At 36.8% G+C, this 20,188-nt stretch overlaps 1 protein-coding gene across 1 annotated transcript in view; it reads right to left on the bottom strand.

Annotated features, from left to right (window-relative positions):
• spon1a (spondin 1a) overlaps window positions 1-19,967 on the bottom strand; it is a 208,955-nt gene extending 188,988 nt beyond the window's left edge. Inside the window, exons 1-2 of the mRNA XM_067389022.1 lie at window positions 19,730-19,967; window positions 18,187-18,293 (exon numbers count right to left, since the gene is read on the bottom strand). Coding sequence (XP_067245123.1) covers window positions 18,187-18,293; window positions 19,730-19,967 — 345 coding nt within the window. The remainder of the gene's footprint in view (window positions 1-18,186; window positions 18,294-19,729) is intronic.
• Between the last annotated feature and the right edge of the window lie 221 nt (window positions 19,968-20,188).

The raw sequence follows: 20,188 nt of genomic DNA, 5'->3' as shown, positions 1-20,188 counted from the left end.
CGAAGAGACCCGTAAATGTGCTACACGGAACCGACCCGGCCCGACTATTATTTTGAAAGTTGGACCCGCACCCGTGCAGAACCGAGAAATGCCATAAATGTACTACCCGGACCCGTCTGGACCCGATCAGCACACAGGTCTATTCCACAGCAAATTGCTATTAATAAGTCAATAAACAAGCTGCGAAAATAAAACGTGTTGTCTTACCTAATATTAGTAGGCTATAGAGAATACGAACCGACGTCACGCCCTGTTGCATGCCGGGGCGGCGGCGCCATTTTGACAGGATCACCCTCTATTACTCGTACTGAAATTAATACGGATTCTTGCTTACCTTTTATTTTGTTTCTGCCATTAAGTGGAACATTAACATTTTTAATGGTATCGCTTGCAGGGAATAGAAGCTATTTTATCGCGTCGCATGATCATTTTATTTTTTTTCACTGAAGTTTTGTAGAATTTCATTTACAGTGTTGATCAATGTTTTACCGTGTCGCACGCTGGACGCTCACCACTGCTTCAGCTATCGTATGAATATCAAAATAAATCTATGTCATCAACACACTGAGAAAAGTCGATTCATTTACTTGTTGGAAACATTTAAATGGTGCTTAAACGAGCATACTGAGTGGACCTATAACTGTTGTTTTGTGCTTTATTTGTAAATAGAATTTGGTCTCTTTAATATCAGTCTAAGTGCATTAAGCATTTTCTTGAGAGGACACGAGAGGAAACCGTTTTTATAAACGTGTTGCGTTCATATTTTAGGCTCATTTGCGTATCTCCACACAGTATGCTTTAATAAATATGTACAGAATTGTTTGTTTGTCACATGAAGCATTTTTCTTGTTAAGCATTTGAATGTCCCCGTCAAGTTCTGCTAATTCACGAGCGCAGTGAGAGTCAGACTTGCAAAGGTAATGTTAATTATTAAACCAAACGAAATCAAAACGTTCAAAAACACTTAGCAATGCCCTTCTTTTATTGAGTGATTTGCAGTGGGTTTAATCAATGCCATTAATAATAGATTTGCCATCTTCTCGTCATCTGCTCGACCTGCTTCCCTTGGTGTTTTTACACATAGAAAAGCTTTTCACTGTCTTGTTTTCTCTCAGAACGATGATCTGAGTTACTATCACAATTATTGATGCAGCATTAATGACATGCAATGGTGACATTTTTTCACAATCATGACAGAAAACAAATTACTGCACTAAACTCAATAACGGAAAGGCTGCGCGATCCTGTCAAGATGGCGAATAAACAAAGAAGTTACCCAGAACTCAAGGCGGCGTGACGTCAGATTCGTATTCTCTATCCACAAGTTTCCTACGCCCCATGAGGCCTTGCGTCAAACGTGGGAGCGTCTTCTGGTTCTAAGTAAACAAGCTGGACGTGACACTCATTCATTCAACATTTGACAGTCATTCAAGATTTAACGATCCAAACTTGTGAATGTTTGTTTTTTACTTAAAGATTTAAGATTCCGGCATCAATATTTGAACAATGTTTTACAATAAAAAATGTTACAGTAATGGTAATGTATTAATTTATGTCAGGAGTGCACATCAATCATGCTAAATCTAACTGATATTTATATTGACATAAAAAGAAAACACAGACCTATTCAGTTGCGCCTGCTTCCATTTATTTGCGATCACAAGAACGCAAAAAAACAACTCCACTAAGGCTTTTGAATCCAAAGGCTTACACATTTAGAAATATATTGATAACATACCCCATGTTTACTTCACTTTTCTGAGCATTTCTATTTATTTTCCTCTAAATGATGCGATGCTTGCTATCCGAGGATGTTTGGATCTCTCCGTCTATCTATCCTGATCCTTTCAGCCAGAGCAACAGAGGGAGCTCATGAGAAGACAACGGGAGTTATGAGTTATACGAGTTAACCGGAGTGTGTGAATGTGTGAATCTGTGAAAGATATGCATTTGTCAGGAATCAACAGGCCCAGACAGATAAAACATTAAACCAAATAAATACACGATTATAATCATATAAGAATTGTCTTCGTTCCTCAAGCAGTCGCTGATATTTTCCATAAACGTGTGTATTTATTATTGCAATGGTTAATATAAGTACTACCTTTAGCATCGCATATGACAGTGGAAACGCGACTGGCTCTGGCACGCACGACACGGAATATATCACATCATCTGGCTTTGGTGCATCAGTGACAGTACAGACAGCGGGTTGTTCATGCAGGGTCAGGATGCTCTAGTCATGCAGCAGCACTTTTATGGAAGGTCAGTAAAGTAAAGAGCAATTAAGGGCACGAAAACTGTTTATTGTATTGTGATATTAATGTAGTAAACTGAAATGTTGTCCCTGAGCACCATAACGACATCTCTCATAAAGATTTGCAACTTTACAAAGTAAACAATGATCCAAAAAACACTTAGCCTCTTCGCTAATTAGCACACAAAATACCATTGGTATGCTGCTTCCACTATTATTTCGTTGTATCTCGAGACTCGAGTCAACTCACATAATAAAATAACTTTGACTGTTTGCCCTTTTGAACTATAATAACGACTGCTTGTTCAGTGACGTTAGCATTACTTATTTGCGGTCATTTCTGTGCTTTCTGAGCCAGCCGAGTCTGACCAAAACTTTAGATATAACGTCATAATGTTATTATAAAAATAGGAGAAAGAAAGTGCGCTCACATGAGACATGCGCGTTAGCTGGAGCAACCTGAAACATAAGCTTTGAGCGTCACAGAAAACATTTGTGTGATAGTTCATATTGTGTTAATGATTTGAAATAGGCTATGTTATTTAAATGCGAATGGGCAAGGCTACAAGCAGCTCTTGAGATTTGAAGTTTGTTTGCATTAGCCCACTGTTGCACACGATAGGAATAGGAAAACTCGATGATCTCTGTTTGCTTGCATTAACTCCGCCCGCTCTGCTTCTGATGGCTGGGGCCGCTCATGTTTTTTTTCACCTTATTTCCCGGCTCATACTTTGCAAGTTACAAAACACATGCACAGCACTGACTGACTCCCAACACGGCCGGGTGATCTCCGAATCAAATCGGCTCGGGTATACACACAATGTTAAACAGACCCGGGAACCGAAGTAATAGATTAGGACCCGACCCGGACCCGGCAGACCATTTAAAATATAGTCCCGAACCCGTACGGGTCGCGGGTCGGGTCCCGGGTCCTCGGGTCTCGGGTCTTCTTTGTAGACCTCTAGCTCTCATGAAATCCAAAATGAGCCAATATTTGGCATGACATTTCAAAATGTCTCACTTTCATAACATTTGATGTGTTATATATATTCTATTGTGAATAAAATATAAGTTTATGAGATTTGTAAATTATTGCATTTCTTTTTTATTAACAATTTGTACAGTCCCCCAACTTTTTTGGAATTTTGAGCAACAAACATAAGTATTGTTTCGTTCTTTTGTTCTAATTGTGTGATAAAAACTCGCAGTTCTGAGAAGTCAGAATTGTGATATGCAAACTCACAATTGCAAGGAAAGAAGTCAGAATTGTGAGAAAAAGTTGAAATTACCTTTTTTTTTTTTTTTTTTTTTTTTTTGTGGAATATATTTAGTAAAACTTATTTAGTGAAAATAAATGTTATGCTTATGGACACAAGCTTCCATAGAAAAGTCCCTCAACTAAATTTACCATGTCAAAAAGCCAAATTATCTAAGACGTAAACCTACTGACCTTAACATAAAAAATAAATAATAATGATAATAATAATAATTTAGACATTAAAATGTCCATAACGGTATGAGCATGCATGTAAAAAAAAAAAAAAAAAAAAAAAAAAAAAAAAAAAAACCTGTGCTGGGTAGTAACTGATTATGGCCCAATCCCAATTCTACCCCTTACCCCTTCCCTTTCCCCTACCCCTTCATTTTGCACGTTCATGTAAAGGGGTAGGGGTGTCTCAATTCTCTTTTGGCTGGAGTGGTAAGGGGAAGGGGAAGGGCCAGATAGGGCCAGATATTTTTCAGGACCACACTTCGAATGAAGGGGTATGAGAAATTTTTCTGCATACACTGTGCTGCTAGAATGCATATAGTGATCATGGTAGTGATATTTCCACACAGGATCGATCACTTGTGTGTTACCTGGCTGCCAATTGCTCCGTAACTTGCTAAAAGCACTATTTGAATGATGTGAACACAACAGAATAATACAGTTAAAAGAAATATCTGTCATCCTTCATAGCGCAGTCACTATTTACATATTGTATCGTCTGTAAGCTCTTGCGTTACCAAGGCAAAAACTGACTTGTTTCTATTACATTGCAAAGAGCTCCGTTATTGCAGCACCACAGTAGAAAACAAAACCATATCCGTACCAGCCGGCTCGGCACGGAATGAAACTTGGCCCGATGGAAGAGCAGCTCCACCAGTCTTGTACATTCTGTATTATTCCGTATCGTCTTGAGAAACTGAAGGCTCATACGTTTGCGAACTGAAACCAAGCGGCATTTAAAATACAGTGCAAAAGTAATCTGTTAAATGTGTTCGCGCCTAATTTCTGTTGATATGCGCACTTCATTGCTGTTCATACCTGTTAAATGTTAAGGACACTAATAAAAGAAACTATGATGACATGTGTAATGGTGTAGTAGTGGTGTTCCATTTCTTAGGGGAATATTTTCAACCATACACCTTGTCGCTCTGTTTGAAGGGGCAAGGGGAAGGGTGAAGGGGTAGGCAAAGGGGTATAAAAGAGAATTGGGATTGGGCCTATATGTATTCTGGATTACAATGATTACTTAATATTCACAAAATGGCAGTAAATTATTCAAAATTAATTTCCCTAATCTCGCTGTCTAAACATGCATACGCTATATGAATGTTATAATGCAGCTAGAGCAGGAATCAAGGCTTTGTCTGGACAGCTTTCTTGTACAGAGAAGCGCAACTACACACTGTTTTAAGATGAAGAGGCACTCTTTGGTTTTTAACTGCAGTAACTAATGTGCGCACGCACAGAATCAAACACTGCTGCATTTTATAAGATATTTCCCGTTATGAAATATTGCCGTGTTCACATATGCCTAAATGAACGGAGCCAAGTTAGAAAACGCACCAGGTTCCGAAATAAACGCTCTGGTGTGAAAACACTCTTAAATATATTACTTTTTCTTTTTTACTAGGGTAACTAATAACTATTAGCTTTTCGTCAGTTTACGAACCCCTTGATGTTCCTTCCCAAACCTGAACAGTACTACTAACTTACAAAGATTGAGTACACTGTAATTAAAGTCTGTTAAATCAATGATGCAACTTTTCAGTTTCATTTACAATTACCGTTTAGTTTTACTTGTGTGCAGCAGCTCAACATTTTTGAGTAAACCCTTATACTTAAAATATTATTTTTAAGTTTACTGAGTGACATACAGCTTAAATCTATGTCACGTTGTTGCTCTAACCGACATTATAAGAAGAATCCATTCAACATTAAACTTAGTTGTAGCAGATTTCAAGTTCCCAGCATGCTTTCCGTCACACTGTGTAAGGAGAGTAAATGTTGAAATTGAGTGTTATTGTGTGTGTTTGTGCACAAGATTAATACAGGGGAAGATTTGTTATTGTTTAATATTCTGTTATTTTGATATTTAAAGGTGTTTCTGTGATGTTGAAGTTTTGTAGGGTTACCTTCATAGTGAAGAGTAGTGCCTGTGGTTAGGATGAGAATGGGCTGCAAACCTTCAGGCTATATAACGCATGTTGATTAACAGTTCATGCGAGTGATAGACTCTTTGGTTAGCTACATTAGCGCATGCTGGTGTGCTGTTACTAACTAACACTAAACCATAAAGTTTAGGTGTTAATTTGTTCAATATTTCAATTTAATTGTAACTAGCGAGTTTGTGTAATACAAAGTTATTTTTTTTAATTCTACTAAAATGATCTTCGAGTTGTTTTACAACCACTTCATCAAAATAATTGAAAAATGAGAGACATTATGAATGGCAAACAATATTTTTAAGTACAGTGGACTTAAACATTAAATAAAATTCAAATTATTATTTTGTTCTTCTGTTTGACTTTGTTATTTATAATTATTGTTTACTTAAAAAATTTAGTTGCTTAAATTTTTTTTGAGGTAATCAGTGTTTACAAAAAATATTTTTAATAAAAAGATTATTCTGAAATTAGCCAGTTTTACAGTGTAATGTAATGTTTAATGTTGTTGATAACAAGGGAAAAATGTCTTTCTTGTATTATTTTATCATATGGTACAATATTATGCTATTTAAATTAATGTTATAAACAAGTTAGGTCAAAAGTCATCTAAAAGTAATCAAAAAGTAGTATATTATGTGTTTTTTTTGTTTTTTGTTTGTTTTTTTGTTTTTTTTCTCGATGTTGCTTTGACATCAGACAATTTCATCCCAGTGTAACTAGGACCATAGGAATGCACTGATCAGATATAAAGTTTTGTTCACGCCCTATGTTCTCCTGAAATTTTCACACACCAGAGGGTTGTCAAAAATCTTAACATTAGCTGTGGGAAATATAAACATTTTTGTGTACGTATGTGCTTTTGTCTCTATGACTCCTCACAATCATCCTGTAATATATTCACCTGTGAAAAGCATTTGGGTGACCTTTGACCTCCACTGCCCTGACCTCCACTATTTGGGTGACTGATGGCAAGCAAACTGTCGCAGCTGAGGCAATGAAATGTACTTTCAAACAAACCCTTCCAGCCAAATAAACCTTACCGGTCAAATGATTTTAAAGCAACAGAGCAAGATGCCATACATTTTATGTGACACTGAATTTTGGGTGAAACTGAAGTTGTGACCAACATTACTTCAACATTGTGACATTTCTGAGTGAAATAGAATACTGAATAAGAAAAAAAAAAAAAATAGAGGGCAGGGTCTGATTTTATTACACCATTTCTTTTTGTTTGAGTTTTATTTTTTTATTATTTATTTATTTCCATGTGCTTGTAGCAGATTAGCAGCTAGAGTGGAGTGGTTAAAGCCATCAGAGAATCAAAGCCATTCCAGAGAACAGGGCTGCTCGATTATGGCATTAATCGATTATATCCCGATTATTTTGGTCAATATTGAAATCACGATTATTTAACACGATTATTGGTGGGTGATATGATCAATGTGAAATTTCACTGATATTTAAAAATTACTTATATCATGAAATAACACTATTATCAGTACTTCAGCAAAAACTAATCCTAGGTTAATTAATGTAAGTAAAAAGTCCTCAGCTACAGCTACAGAAGACAATAAACAGTCAAAAAATTAAATAACAACAAAGAAACTATTTATAAACAGCACAATAGCACAAATAAATACAACTGAACAAAGTTCAGAACTTGAAATCAAATAAAAAAAAATAACACTGAATAGTTTTATTTTATACATAAAATATAGGTTAATTAAAGTTACAAAAGTTATTCAGTCAAGATTAGTGAGTATAAGACATAACCGACTGTTTATGAATATGACATAATTTGTCTGTTACAGCACAAGAAAACACGAAAGGGTGTGCGCCTTTTTGTGCGCACACTCTGTATGTGCCCAGCACAGAAAACCGCGTGCATGTGCCGAATTGAGTTCTCTTTCATGTCTTCCTTTGCTTGAATGGTTTAAAACCACAATAAAATGGGCACACAGGAATTGATAAGCAGATTCGAAATTTTAATTTTATAACAAGTATCTGATTCCTGAGCTTAAGTATCTGATTTCAGAACCCTAGTTAAAAGCCAGCTGGCCCACATTTTCCTGGCACTTTTGGTCATGTATCACTAAATCATTAGAGAAAAACTTGAGCACATTCATATCAACAACTTATGTAATCCCATCAGAATCAAAGACGTCTGTGCTTTTTCCTCACTGAACCTTGGTAAAAATTACTAAGGAAAATATTTTTTTTTTCAGCTAGCTCAGGCATCCTCTTATAAACATATTACCATCCAGATAGAAAATGTCTCTGATGGTGGTATATTGTATTTCTTGCAACGCTTTTCATTTATTTTGACCTTATACACCGGCATTGTGGATTTAGAGCTTTGTTCCAGCTTTCTGGCTAAGATAACAGTTAGTGGTTCAAGTGCTGCTGGTTTTCCAGATGATGTAAAAAGTAAATTACATCAATAAAGAGAGTCTGATTCTGGAAACTGCAAAGTCAAAATGGTCACTGTAGTAATAGTGTCAGGTAAGATCTTCAACTTAATTAATACCTCCCTTAATTATATAATATTATAGTTATATAAAGAATGCCAATAACAGTTGTTCTCTCCCATTCAAATATTTATTACTCCTCTAAGTTAAATACAATTCAAACCATAGCTGGCTTATTGTTTCAGCAGGTACCACAGCATGATTACTCACCCTAATAAGAACAAGATGCAGAACCTACAATAAATGTATATGCTTATTTGCTTTGTTTAAAGCACGTTGTTATCAAGTCCAAAGGAAAGCAGTCAGTCAGCACCAGTGCCAGCTCACCTCCCAGGAGAACCCAAAAAAATTGCTTTTAGAGCAGTCTCAAAAATGGCTGAGAAGGCGCATGCTCACAGATTTTAAATAAGCCGTACTTCAAATAACCTTAGTTGCAAAAGGTTTCTCTGGAGGCACAGAAAAAAAGCCAGGCCTTATTAGGCTATATCAACCTTGAAGGCTGACGAACAAGTGAGAGAAAGACAGAGTGCTGCTCTAAGTGACTGTCACTCCAGGCACTGAATCTAAACCAGCAACCAGTTCCAGGGAGGCTGTTCCTGAGGTGGATGGTTTGATATGGTTGTCTCTCCAGCCAGATGAGTGTAAAAAAAAGGCCTGAGTCTCCAGAGTAAAGGCCCTGATATACTCATGAGGAAGTTCTTCTTCGCTTAGGGGTAAAAAGAAGTTTGAAATACCTTTACAGCGTGTACTGTTTCCAAATATCCCAACGCCATCTATGCTACTGGGAGTAGCACTTAGATGAATATGTAAATATGTGCTTTGTACTTTCTTCTCAATAGCAAAATAAACACAAATAAAAAATGACAGTGGTGAGAAAACAGCAGTAATGAAAGTATCCGATCACAGTGATGTGCAATATGTTTGCACAAACTCTGCAATTCGTCACTCCAGTCACTTCAAGTAACAACACGTCTATTTATATACCACCTTGTACAATATATTGCTATAAAGCAAGCAGCTAAACATTAAACATAAAAAAAGACAGTGTCAGTACCACTTTTAGTTAGAATTACAACTTTAATTTCCACTACAAAGAAGCTCTCCAATGTGAAACTGGAGAAAAAAATATTGTGTCAGTAAACTTGCCAATGCCACCAAAATGCATCTCAGCATGTGAGTCATACTGGTCAAAATATTTAGATGTTTTTTGTTGACACTTTTTGCTTACTATATTATAATACAAGAATGTCAGTTTTGTCTAGCTAAATGCTATTGTGTCTAACACTGGTTTTTAGATACATATTTCAACAGTAGATATAGTTTACTTGAAAAAGTCGATAGTTGATTGCTAAGATTGTAATTCCTATTTAATTTTAATGGCAGGTCATTTAGCAGATATTACAAACATTCCATGTCATAGATATTTATGGAATACACATGTATGTCTTGCAGATTTTTATAAATGAATGCATTATTTTGCATGTGATGGCTCAGACAATGGAAGAATGTTTTTTATACAATTTAACTGATAAACAACTCATCAGTTTTGATCAGTAAGCTATGTGCATTAATTATTTCACAAATTGTAGACAATTGTAATCTTTTGCACATGTGCCACAACGTGCAATTTGCTGAAATTAATAAAACAATAAAATCTGGTGTGAACAATAAACTAATTGTTCAGAGATCTGAACTTATAGTTTTGAGGTGGAAAAATCTAATTCGAGAATTGAAGCATAGCAATTAAGAAAAAACGTTTTCCCTATGTGAAAAAAAGCTATAAAGGCAGCTACGTAGGCAGCAAGGCAGCTCACTAGGTTTTAAAACAGAGCCATGAAGCATATTTCTGTTTAAACTCTCCAAATTTGCTGTTGTGTCATTTCTCTAAAGTGACACAGAGCAAAAATTCTGCAAAACATTAATTTTTCTCACTTTTGTAATTCAGTCACTGCAGTGGGATTCAGGTATTCAGAAATAATATGTTCACAATGCCTTCATCATATTTGAATTTGAATACGGCCAGGAAGCAGTGAAGGGCTCTGACTGAATGTTTCCTCGACAGTCTCCCCTCACAGAGCCATACCGCACATCATCCATTCAAAGAAACCCAAGGCTGGCACTAATTAACTATGGCACAAAATCAATTTCAAGAGCAAATAAAAGCCCAAAAAAGAGAATGTGTAAGCCAGCTCCTGGGAATAATAAGAAACGAAATAATAAATGCGACTTGCCTCCGGGTTGATTCTGGAGGTTAATGGGGAGGTCGGTACTTGTGGTCATGAATCTTCAGGGTTTCTGAAGGAACACTCTTCGGTATACCCTTACAAAAATCTTGATGATACCATGGTACACTGAAATGTACCTCTCTATTGAATGATTACTGTATTCATGTACCATGGTATGCAAATATTATCAAGATATTACCAAAAATAAATTATCAAAAAAAAAAAAAAAAAAAAATCATAGTAGTCTATTGCCATAGTACCAGTGTCTCACATAACATGACACTTTGGATACATTTTTATTTTTATATTCTGTGCAAAGTATCCCAACACATTAAGGTGTAAAAACAAGATTGCAAGTAGCCAAAAGCCAAATGCAGTTAACATTTAAGCCTCTTGTCCTTAAAACAGATCCCACCTCATGAAACTTTTCCACAGCACTTAAGACCCCTATCATTAATACCAATCTCTCCCAGCTACAGTGGTAAACGTAGCAGAGGGGTGAAAGGTGAGTCTCTGTATGGCAGCTCTGACTGGAAGAGTCAGTATGGCAGTGCTCTCACTTATTAAGGGCAGAGACACGAAGGTGTGCTCTCGTGGGAATTGAGCAAAAAAGAACAGAGACAATGAAGGAAAGAGGAGCAGTGAGGGTGTCTTCTCGAGACGCCGACCTTTCCTTCAGCCCTCCACGGCTCATATCCCTTTGGGAGTGCTGCCTACGTGGGCATGTTAAAGCCTGAGTAATTACACCAAAAGCAGCCATTGTCAACCCTATTTCAGTTAATTACATAGAAGATCCAGGCATAATAAATTCTGTTTATGATTACAGGACAAGGTAGTCATAAGAACCAGCATCAGTGTTGCTCATACGTAAGGCTAGGTATTCAGAAAAAAAACAAGTCTCAGGCTCAGTACACCCACGGTCCACCTAAAGTATACTGCAAAAAAAAAAAAAAAAAACTTTCTTGAACTGGCAAGCTTCAATCTGATTGGCTCACACAGGCAAGTAGAGTCATGTTTGGAAAGCACCCGTTGATACGATGAGCGTGACTGTCTTGCAATGAGAAAAGCTTAGTGTCGTGCCTGTACTTATTACTTTTGGACTGGCAGCTATTCTTAACACAAAGTCTACATGCTTTTTGTTTTTGTTTGTTTTTTTCTGTACCATACCATCACTTATATTATCAGATAAACCCTTCTCTAGTGCTTAACAGCATGTAAAATAAACCAAACATACACTGTTTATTACATGTTAGTCAAACAGTATCTTTGTCTAAGTGGGTGGTTCTTTGTTAATAAGCTTAAAAGCTTAAACTAAAAGTATTACATTTGGCACATAACTCATGTGTTTTTTGCTATAGATATAGATTATGATCATCATCAAATCATTGTAAAGGAGTTTTGTTGTTTTAACCTGAAAAAAAAAAAAAAAAAAAACACGTGGGCAGTGCTCACACATGGTGTGTGTAACAAAACGGGACTCAGGCAGGGATCCATTTGCAAGCTTTATTAAAAGTGAGCATGGTCGTACAGGCAGGGTCAAATGGGAACAAACAGGAACAGCAAGGGACAGGCATAATCGTGGTCAGGATACAGGCAATGGTCAGGACAGGCAGATATCACTCACAGGTCAGGGTACAATAAACAGTCCAAAGGCAGGCGGCAGAGAATTGCAAACGGTAAACAGACAGGATCGGAGACAGGCAGACAATATAGAACGGGGGTTGTGAAGATTGCATATCAGAAATGTACAATCGCCTAATAAAAGCACAATTTACTGACACAGAATTCACGTTTAATGTGATAGTTTCATCCTTACATTTACAATAAAACAATATGTTGTTAGAATTGAATAAATATATAGATCCACGTTAACAATTAATTTGATGTCCTAATGGGCTAGTGGTAGGATTTTTGTTAAGCGTGTCAGAGGATCTGGGTTCTAATCCGCCCTAGTATAGTTTTTTTTTTTTTTTTCCTCATTAAAACCAAAGATGTTCATCAGTGATTGTATATCAAAAGCAGGGAGGGATACGTTTATGTGTATTTTGTTTTGTGATTTCACAGGAACGAATATAGAGTCTCCGCAACAGCGTTAAGTAATCATTTAAAATTCTCGCTTGTGTGAAGACCGTGCAGTGTGCCCGAGCGTCAAAAGAACACTGTTGCGCCACTGATAACAGCGACAACATCAGCGAGTACTCAGCATGATTTCAAAAACAACATACCAATGCCAGATCACCTGTTATTTCACACAAACAAACCAATTGATAATCAACCAGAGAGGCTTCTTTTGTATTAGTATACATCCGTACGGGGAGATGTTTCAAAAAGTGGTAGGGGCAATATCGACCCTGGCAAAAAGTGATGGGGACATGTCCCACCCGCCCCACCTGCAAATTATGCCTATGGCTCATTGTAAATGTGAATAATCCATAATTTATAATTAATTCTAAAGTGAAGACCATGGTAACCCACTAGTAATGAAACAAGTAGTGAAAAGCATGATGACTCTGTAGTAATGACTGATGTCACTGAAAACTTTTGAGGTTTTTGTAAGGTTTTGTATAGTAATTGCTTCTGACAGATTTGGTAATTCTTGAGTCTGTACTAGTGGGTTACCGAGATCTTCACTTTTAAAATACTGATCCAAATAATTAGTAATTCATTTAGAAGGATGTAGTAACATTTGAGTCATTACTAGTGGGTTACCATGATGTTCAGTTTAGAAAACTGTTCCAAATGGCCAGTAATTTCTTTAAAAGGATGTAGTAACACTTGAGTCATTACTATCCAAATAAAAATTAAAAAACTAACTGATTGGCTAATAGTAAATTACCTCATTTAACTGAGCACTATTACTTACTAATTCGTTAATCAGAGTTCCCTATTAGTTAATAGTAGTTACATAGTAGTTGCATTACTCATTTTTTCCTAATGAAGGAACAGTATTCTAAAGTGTTACCCCACATGCGTGTGTGTTATCAACAATTCATGAATAAATGTAAATGCATTTGTGCCTCATCTATGTATAAGTATCTGTCTTGAACCATTGTATAATTAGTTCATAATGTTGTGAAGGGGTCGCCTATAGCCCAATAATTCCAAGGCAATGGCATCATAATGTTTGTGCCTTGGTTGGGCCAAAAACTTGTTGGTATATTTTTGTTTGCAGTGGAGAAGCAACACAGTACAACTTGACATTCCCAAGTACGTTATGTCCTTTGTCTATGCAACTATATTATGTCATACTTCAAGGATTTTGCCAGATCTTGTTACAGATTTATGCTAGAACTATGTGTTCAAGCAGAAAAATCAGAAAACAAATGCTGTTCTGCCAAAAATCCCCTGCTATTTGTTTTTGGCCTCATTATGTAATCTTCCATCATACACATTACCAGAGTAGTCTGAAGCATTTTTTTTTTTCCCCAGCTTTTTTTTTCTCTTTCTTTTCTCTGTTCAAATCAAATATTCACCCCCACTCTGTATTCTCCCCCTCCCTACTTTATTGCAAGTTGGTGTTAAGTGACGCTAAATTCTCACAATTGGGCTTGCCTTTTAGGGATAGTATTTCCATAGTAAGTACTTATGGAGGTTAAGCGAAAAAGAACCATTGCAGTTTAGATAAAGTTGACAAACTTATGCATCCAAATAATCTGTAAGCAATAGAAAAGAAAACCCTTCATGTCAACCTAAATCACACAAAAGAGATCCAACTAAACTTGAGCAACACACAGGTTACGCACTGGTCCGTGATGCCGAGTTGCTCTGACACATATGAAAATTTCTTTAGTCATATGACTGGCTTTCTTTGATAAGCATCTCACTGCTATGGAAACAGACATAAAATGACACTCTTCACACATGCATATGCATCTACACATATTGTATATGTACAAATATATGTTATTGGTTTTCAAGAGCATATTGTTTGCATATTGTTGGTCCAACATGGTTCTTGATAATCTAAATTGTCATCAATGATTTTACAGAAAGGATTTACTTTTTAACACTAAACAATTTTGGTATGGTGTTGTATTGTGTTCATTGCCAACTGTAACTGTAAATGTCTAATCTGGGACCTGAAACAAAACCATTTGAGAGCCACTGTTCTATGTACATCCCACTTGCAAGACAAGAAATCTCTTCTGTGCAAGAGCAGGTTTGAGCAGAGCATTTCTGCAGGGAGCTGAGATTTATGGTTTATATGACATTTAATGGGCCTTTTTTGTTCCGTTTCCACTCTCTGGCATAGCATGAGAGCTCTTGCGGAGAGGCAGCATATGGTGTTGATGTAAGAGCTTTGCCAGGTGTGGCTGAATCTGAGCTTGGCTCCAGCGCACAAAGGGAGTACAGTAGATCCCACAGCCAGGCAATCAGGATGGCTGCCTTAATACAAACTAAACCATCAGCTTTATATTTGTGGAATCTTTGTCTAATTCATTGTCCCAAAAGGACTATAAGGTATCTAATATTCATGAAATCCTGCCTAAGGAAACTGTGAAATCTATAAGGTTTTATACTTATTTAGTGCTCTTTGGAAATCAAGTAGAGGCCCAACAGTACAGAAATAATAAAGTTTTCCTTTAAAGCAGCACTTCTCAAAGTCCAGACTCCGGTCTGGATCCGGACCCGGAGGGAATTCAATCCGGACCCACCTCCATTTCGTATTTCAACAGCAGTAACGTTAATTGTGTGTAAGGGATTAAAAGTCTGGATTTCCTACTTTGATAAACGCATGTCAAAATCATTTGTTTAGTGTTTTATGTCTTTTTGGAGATGGTTTGAAATTAAAGCGAAGGTGAGATATGTAAAGTTTTCCTCTGTTATTCAGTTGCCATGACATCCAGTGAGTGTATACTTTTGACGTAATTGGGTACGAGTTGCGCGACGCGACACTTCACCGCAGTAAGTGTTTGAATGGGTGTGGAGCAGTGGTTCTCAACCTGCAGCTATTCACGAATGTAAATTAGAGTGAATTAAATAAATATAAATGAGCTCCAATGCTTTATTTGTCATATAAAATCCTTTTGGTAAGTATTTATTATTTTCAGACATCAGGCAATGTAGGCTAATGACGCAATCACTCAGTTAACGAAACAAACATAAGTGCACGCTTAGGAAGAATTCAAACAGTAGCCATTAATTTTGTAAATTTAAGCCTCAAAATGGTCAAATTTGTTATTAAAGGAGAAAAACTACATGTGGAACATAAAATAAAAGAACACATGCAAATAAGAAGAGTCGCAGCATCAGCAGTAAAGGTAAGAAGAATGGAAGAATCAGTTGTTAATGCGCAAGATGGGCAGCCTTCCTGTTTTCTCTGTAGTAAAGTACTTGAGAAGCAAAACCTACAATTTCAAAAGACTGAACTGTGAATTTGATGTGTTTTTTTGATGTATTGTATTTTAACTCAGTAAAAATAACCGCATCAGTGCACCGCGGCTGGAATAAGCCCAACCCTGAAGCTGCGCGAGGGATTGCGACATGACAGAATGCTTGATAATCAGAGATTGTAAATAGCCTACAGTGCGCTCAGTGTTGTTTGTAAAAAGAGCTGAGTAACATTTGCTTATTAAGGCGTTTATGTGATTGTTTGGTGACTATTGCGATGCTGTTGAAGAGAGTCATACAGTTATACAGGATTAAATAGCAACTTAAAGTGATTGTATATACAGTTTGTGTGTTTGTAAGTTAGTTTTTATTTGTTATTTATTGTGTGCAACATCTAGGTATAATAGTATTATCTGCTAATACCATAACATTCAATCTGATTGGTTTGCATTGGAGATGTCATATGTAAATTATATGCGGCCCGTGAGACTTGCACTTGGACCATTGTGCAGCCCACTGGGAAAAAAGTTTGAGAACCACTGCTTTAAAGGGTTAGTTCACCAAACAATTATGTCATCATTTACTCACCCTCATGTCAATATAAACCAATGAGACTGTATTTTATCTTAAAAAAATATATTTTTAATTAAACCTGAGATTTCTGTCCCTCCATTGAAAGTCCATGCAACTTGCAAAGCTTCAAAAAAATCATAAAGACACTGTAAACGTAATCCATATGAATTGAGCAGTTTAATTAAAGTCTTCTGAAGAGACACAGTCACTTTATATTATTACCAGATTTAATTTAGGCTATAATTCACATATAAACATTGATCAATGCACATTTACTGAGCTCATTAAATAGGGTAAACAGAAGCTCAATCATACTTGTTTGACATTTGATTCATATGGATTATGTTTAAAATGTCTTTACAAACTTTTTGAAGCATCAAGGATTTGCATGCATGGACTTTAAACCACTTTTACATGGTGTTTGAACATAAATGTGTGTTGGCATCGTGTACAAAACCAGCCTATAATGATACAAATCCCCCCCCCCCCCTTTTTTTGTTTTTAATTGCATAAATCATAAGCAGTGTCTCAGAACAAGCTGTTTGCAGATTCTGGGTAAAGTGACATCACGTTGCACAGGCCCCGCCCACAACTGCTGACAGACTCTGCCGTTTTAGCATAGACCCCGCCCTGAGCGAGTTGTACACAGTCTGCCATTTTCTCCAGGCTGGAGCAGCTGTAGCGACAAGAACGTTTCGTGTTTTGGTGTTGGATGTAAGAGTGAACATAACAGTCTTCATGTACTCCTGACATCAGAGCCACAGAAGACGCAGTAGATTTGTTTTATTTTTGAAGGGAATGCACCCCCCATATGCCTAAATTTGTTTATGCGCAAATCATTTTACACCAGACTGCTTTGTGAACGAATGTCAATATAAAGGGACAATAGAAAACACAGGTTTTGCTAAAAAGTTGTTACTCAAGGATGGATCACTACCAACTGTTCTTGATCCAGCTTATAGTCTCCAGAGCGATACTGGATACGGCAGGAATGAAAGGGAGGGCACGCACTTTATTACATTTCATCGGAGTTGAATTACGGATATAAAGATAACCAATTTATAAAGATAACCCCGAAAAGGCATAAGATCTGTATATGTTTGTTTACTATTAATTGTAATGAGGGTTTTTTTTTTTTGCTTGTTTGTTTGTTTTGTGTGTGTGTGTGTGTGTGTGTGTGTGTGTGTGTGTGTGTGTGTGTGTGTGTGTGTGTGTGTGTGTGTGTGTGTGTGTGTGTGTGTGTGTAATTCGTTGTGTATGTTGATGATAATGCAAGGGAGAGAGAGAGTTTATAGTTAATATTTTAATGCCCATTTCTTGCACTGTGTTTTATTAAGCTCTTACAGTGATTTACTGGAGTCACAATGGATGCTTCATCTTTTGTGTGAAGTACAATAAACGTTATAAAACTCATCGGTAAAGTTTTGGCCATCATCGGACAGGGGTCCGATACAACAGGATTGTACTGATAATGGATAAAAGCAAGACGACAACATAATATCGTAATTAAACTAAACTATACTTGTTCTATGTCCATATATTCTCTGGCTCTGTAGGAATTAATGTCCGAATCTGGTTCGGACTGAACACTGTTACTGGACTGAACACTGGGGAGATCAGAGACTTATTTTAAATCTTGTAAAAAGGGGCATAATATGTGCCCTTTAATGGAGGGAAATAAATCTTTTCTTTTTTTTCTTTTTTTTCATTTGTTTTTAGAAAATGAACAAAACTTATGGGTTAGGAACGACATGAGGGTGAGCAATTAATGACAGAATTTTTATTTTCAGATAAACTATCTCTTTAAATTAAAGAAAATTGAATTACCACATGGAACAAACACTGGGTCATATATTGTATTAAAATCTGTATATGTGACACATGTGATGCATCTCACCTGGAAATTCCCAGCATAATCCTCCTCTTGGTCACCATTCTGCCCTTCCTTCAGAGCAATAAGAGTAAAGCCTCTGAAGTACGCAGGGTTGGTTGCATACAGGGTTACTGGAAATAATCACAATAATTATTCAGAATTTTCTGGTTGATTTCACAGGTAATAATCAAAAAAAAAAAAAATACAATTAGGTATTTCACAAGTGTGTTTGCCCATATTTTTAGCTATTGAGGTTAAACTTTTTTTAATTGTTCGCAGTGGAGGGGCTCAAGAAAGCAGCTTTAACTTGAGATCTGGTGTGAAGGGATGCTGAAACAGCTGATGCCAGAACAAGGTGCACTGCTTATGCTCCAGCAGTTCACTGAAAAATTAAATGGGTTTACTCCTCCCAAAATTTAATTTAGGAACTTCACTTGTAGTAAAAAAAAAAAACTCTAACAACCCTATGTCTTGTATTTACAATAATTTCTTCAATAAATTATTCTTTCTATACTTTATGCTCATATGCAATATTTAAAACATACATTATAATGCACATATAAGCAGATCATCAGATCACAAATGGTTAGAAAAATTATAAAACTTTGACTTCCATAGTTAAATTATGAAACTATGTATACAGACACTGATCTAGGATTATATAATGTTAGTTTGTGTAATGTACTAGACATAAAATCCTTTTTAGTGTAGGTAAAAAAAAAAAAGTCATAATCGTTCAGATACAATTCAAATACACTTTCGGTGCCTTTTAAACCTGACATTATCTGCAGTGTTCCTTTAGTGTCTCATAACCTAGTATGCTAGGATACCTAATTATAAAGAATTTGGACAGCAGGTGCATACAACAATTTTCAGTATCATGAGGAGAACAGGGCAAGCTGACGGGCCTTTTTTTAAAAAAAAGAAATATGACAACACTGCCTAAAATAAATCAAGCCATCTTCTATGACATCTATATTTAAAATATATTAAAAGTTATATAAGAGCTTTCAGCAGTACTTAAACTGAACAATATGTAATACTGCAAAAATAAAAAAAGGTTAATTAATTTTTTTTGGGGGGGACAACAGAAACAGTAGTTAAACAATTAAAATAAAATTAAATATGTGACAACGTGCCTTGATATAAATGTGACAACTTGCCTTGAAATATAGCTACTACTGTCCTGAAAACACGTTGAACAGTTAAAATCTAACAACATTCTTGCTGAATGTACGCTAATGTGGTGATTACTTGTTTACACAGCAGCTACAGTAGAAAATATACATGATATTTGTAGTTAGTTAGTTAGTAAGAGACACAGAGCGCCAAACCAGCAAAGCCATGCTAGACCACACAAACATTACACAACCTTTCACTCAAAACCTCATATTTACCGAGACAACTCGCATGACAACAAACTCCAGTTTCCACTATCATCAAACATGCTGTCTATGTAGGTAACTCGCTAGTATTTGAGACACAACGCATATCTCCAGCGCGCGCACTGTGAAGCGTCTCTGTCCGCGCCGGTGGTCCTAACAACAGCTGAAACACTGACATGTACCTCGATAAGTGCTGCCGGGATGATAATGCTCCGGGTCTCCTTCCACTCGCAGTCTGAACTCATTGAAACCCTCTCTCCTGCCTCCAGCTCCGTGCGGCTGAGCCCGCGTTATCCAGTTGCAGTAGCCGTCAGATGGAGCCGCTCTGTCCGCAGGCTCCTCCGGCACACTCGCACAAACGCATCCGGTGAACAGCAGCAGGACACGGGCTCTCCACATCTCCGATCTCTTCACTTTCATTTCATCAATAAGCATTTATAAGCGTGTGTCTAGAGTGTTTAACTCTAGTGGAAACTAAACTTGGCTGTAATAACAGTCTCCCATATACGCAGATGCTGATTTCTCTCGCCTTTACCGTGTTATTTTGCCATCCTGGACTGAAGAGAGAATGAGAGATGAAGAATCGGCCGCCTGTTCCGAGTGGCACATTTAGAGTGGACTGACTCTAGTGCTGCTGCTGT

The sequence above is a fragment of the Chanodichthys erythropterus genome, chromosome 7 (assembly GCF_024489055.1).
Source record: "Chanodichthys erythropterus isolate Z2021 chromosome 7, ASM2448905v1, whole genome shotgun sequence".
Taxonomy (NCBI): domain Eukaryota; kingdom Metazoa; phylum Chordata; class Actinopteri; order Cypriniformes; family Xenocyprididae; genus Chanodichthys; species Chanodichthys erythropterus.
Note: the sequence above shows the minus strand (reverse complement) of the source record. Positions and strands in the feature narration are given on the sequence as shown.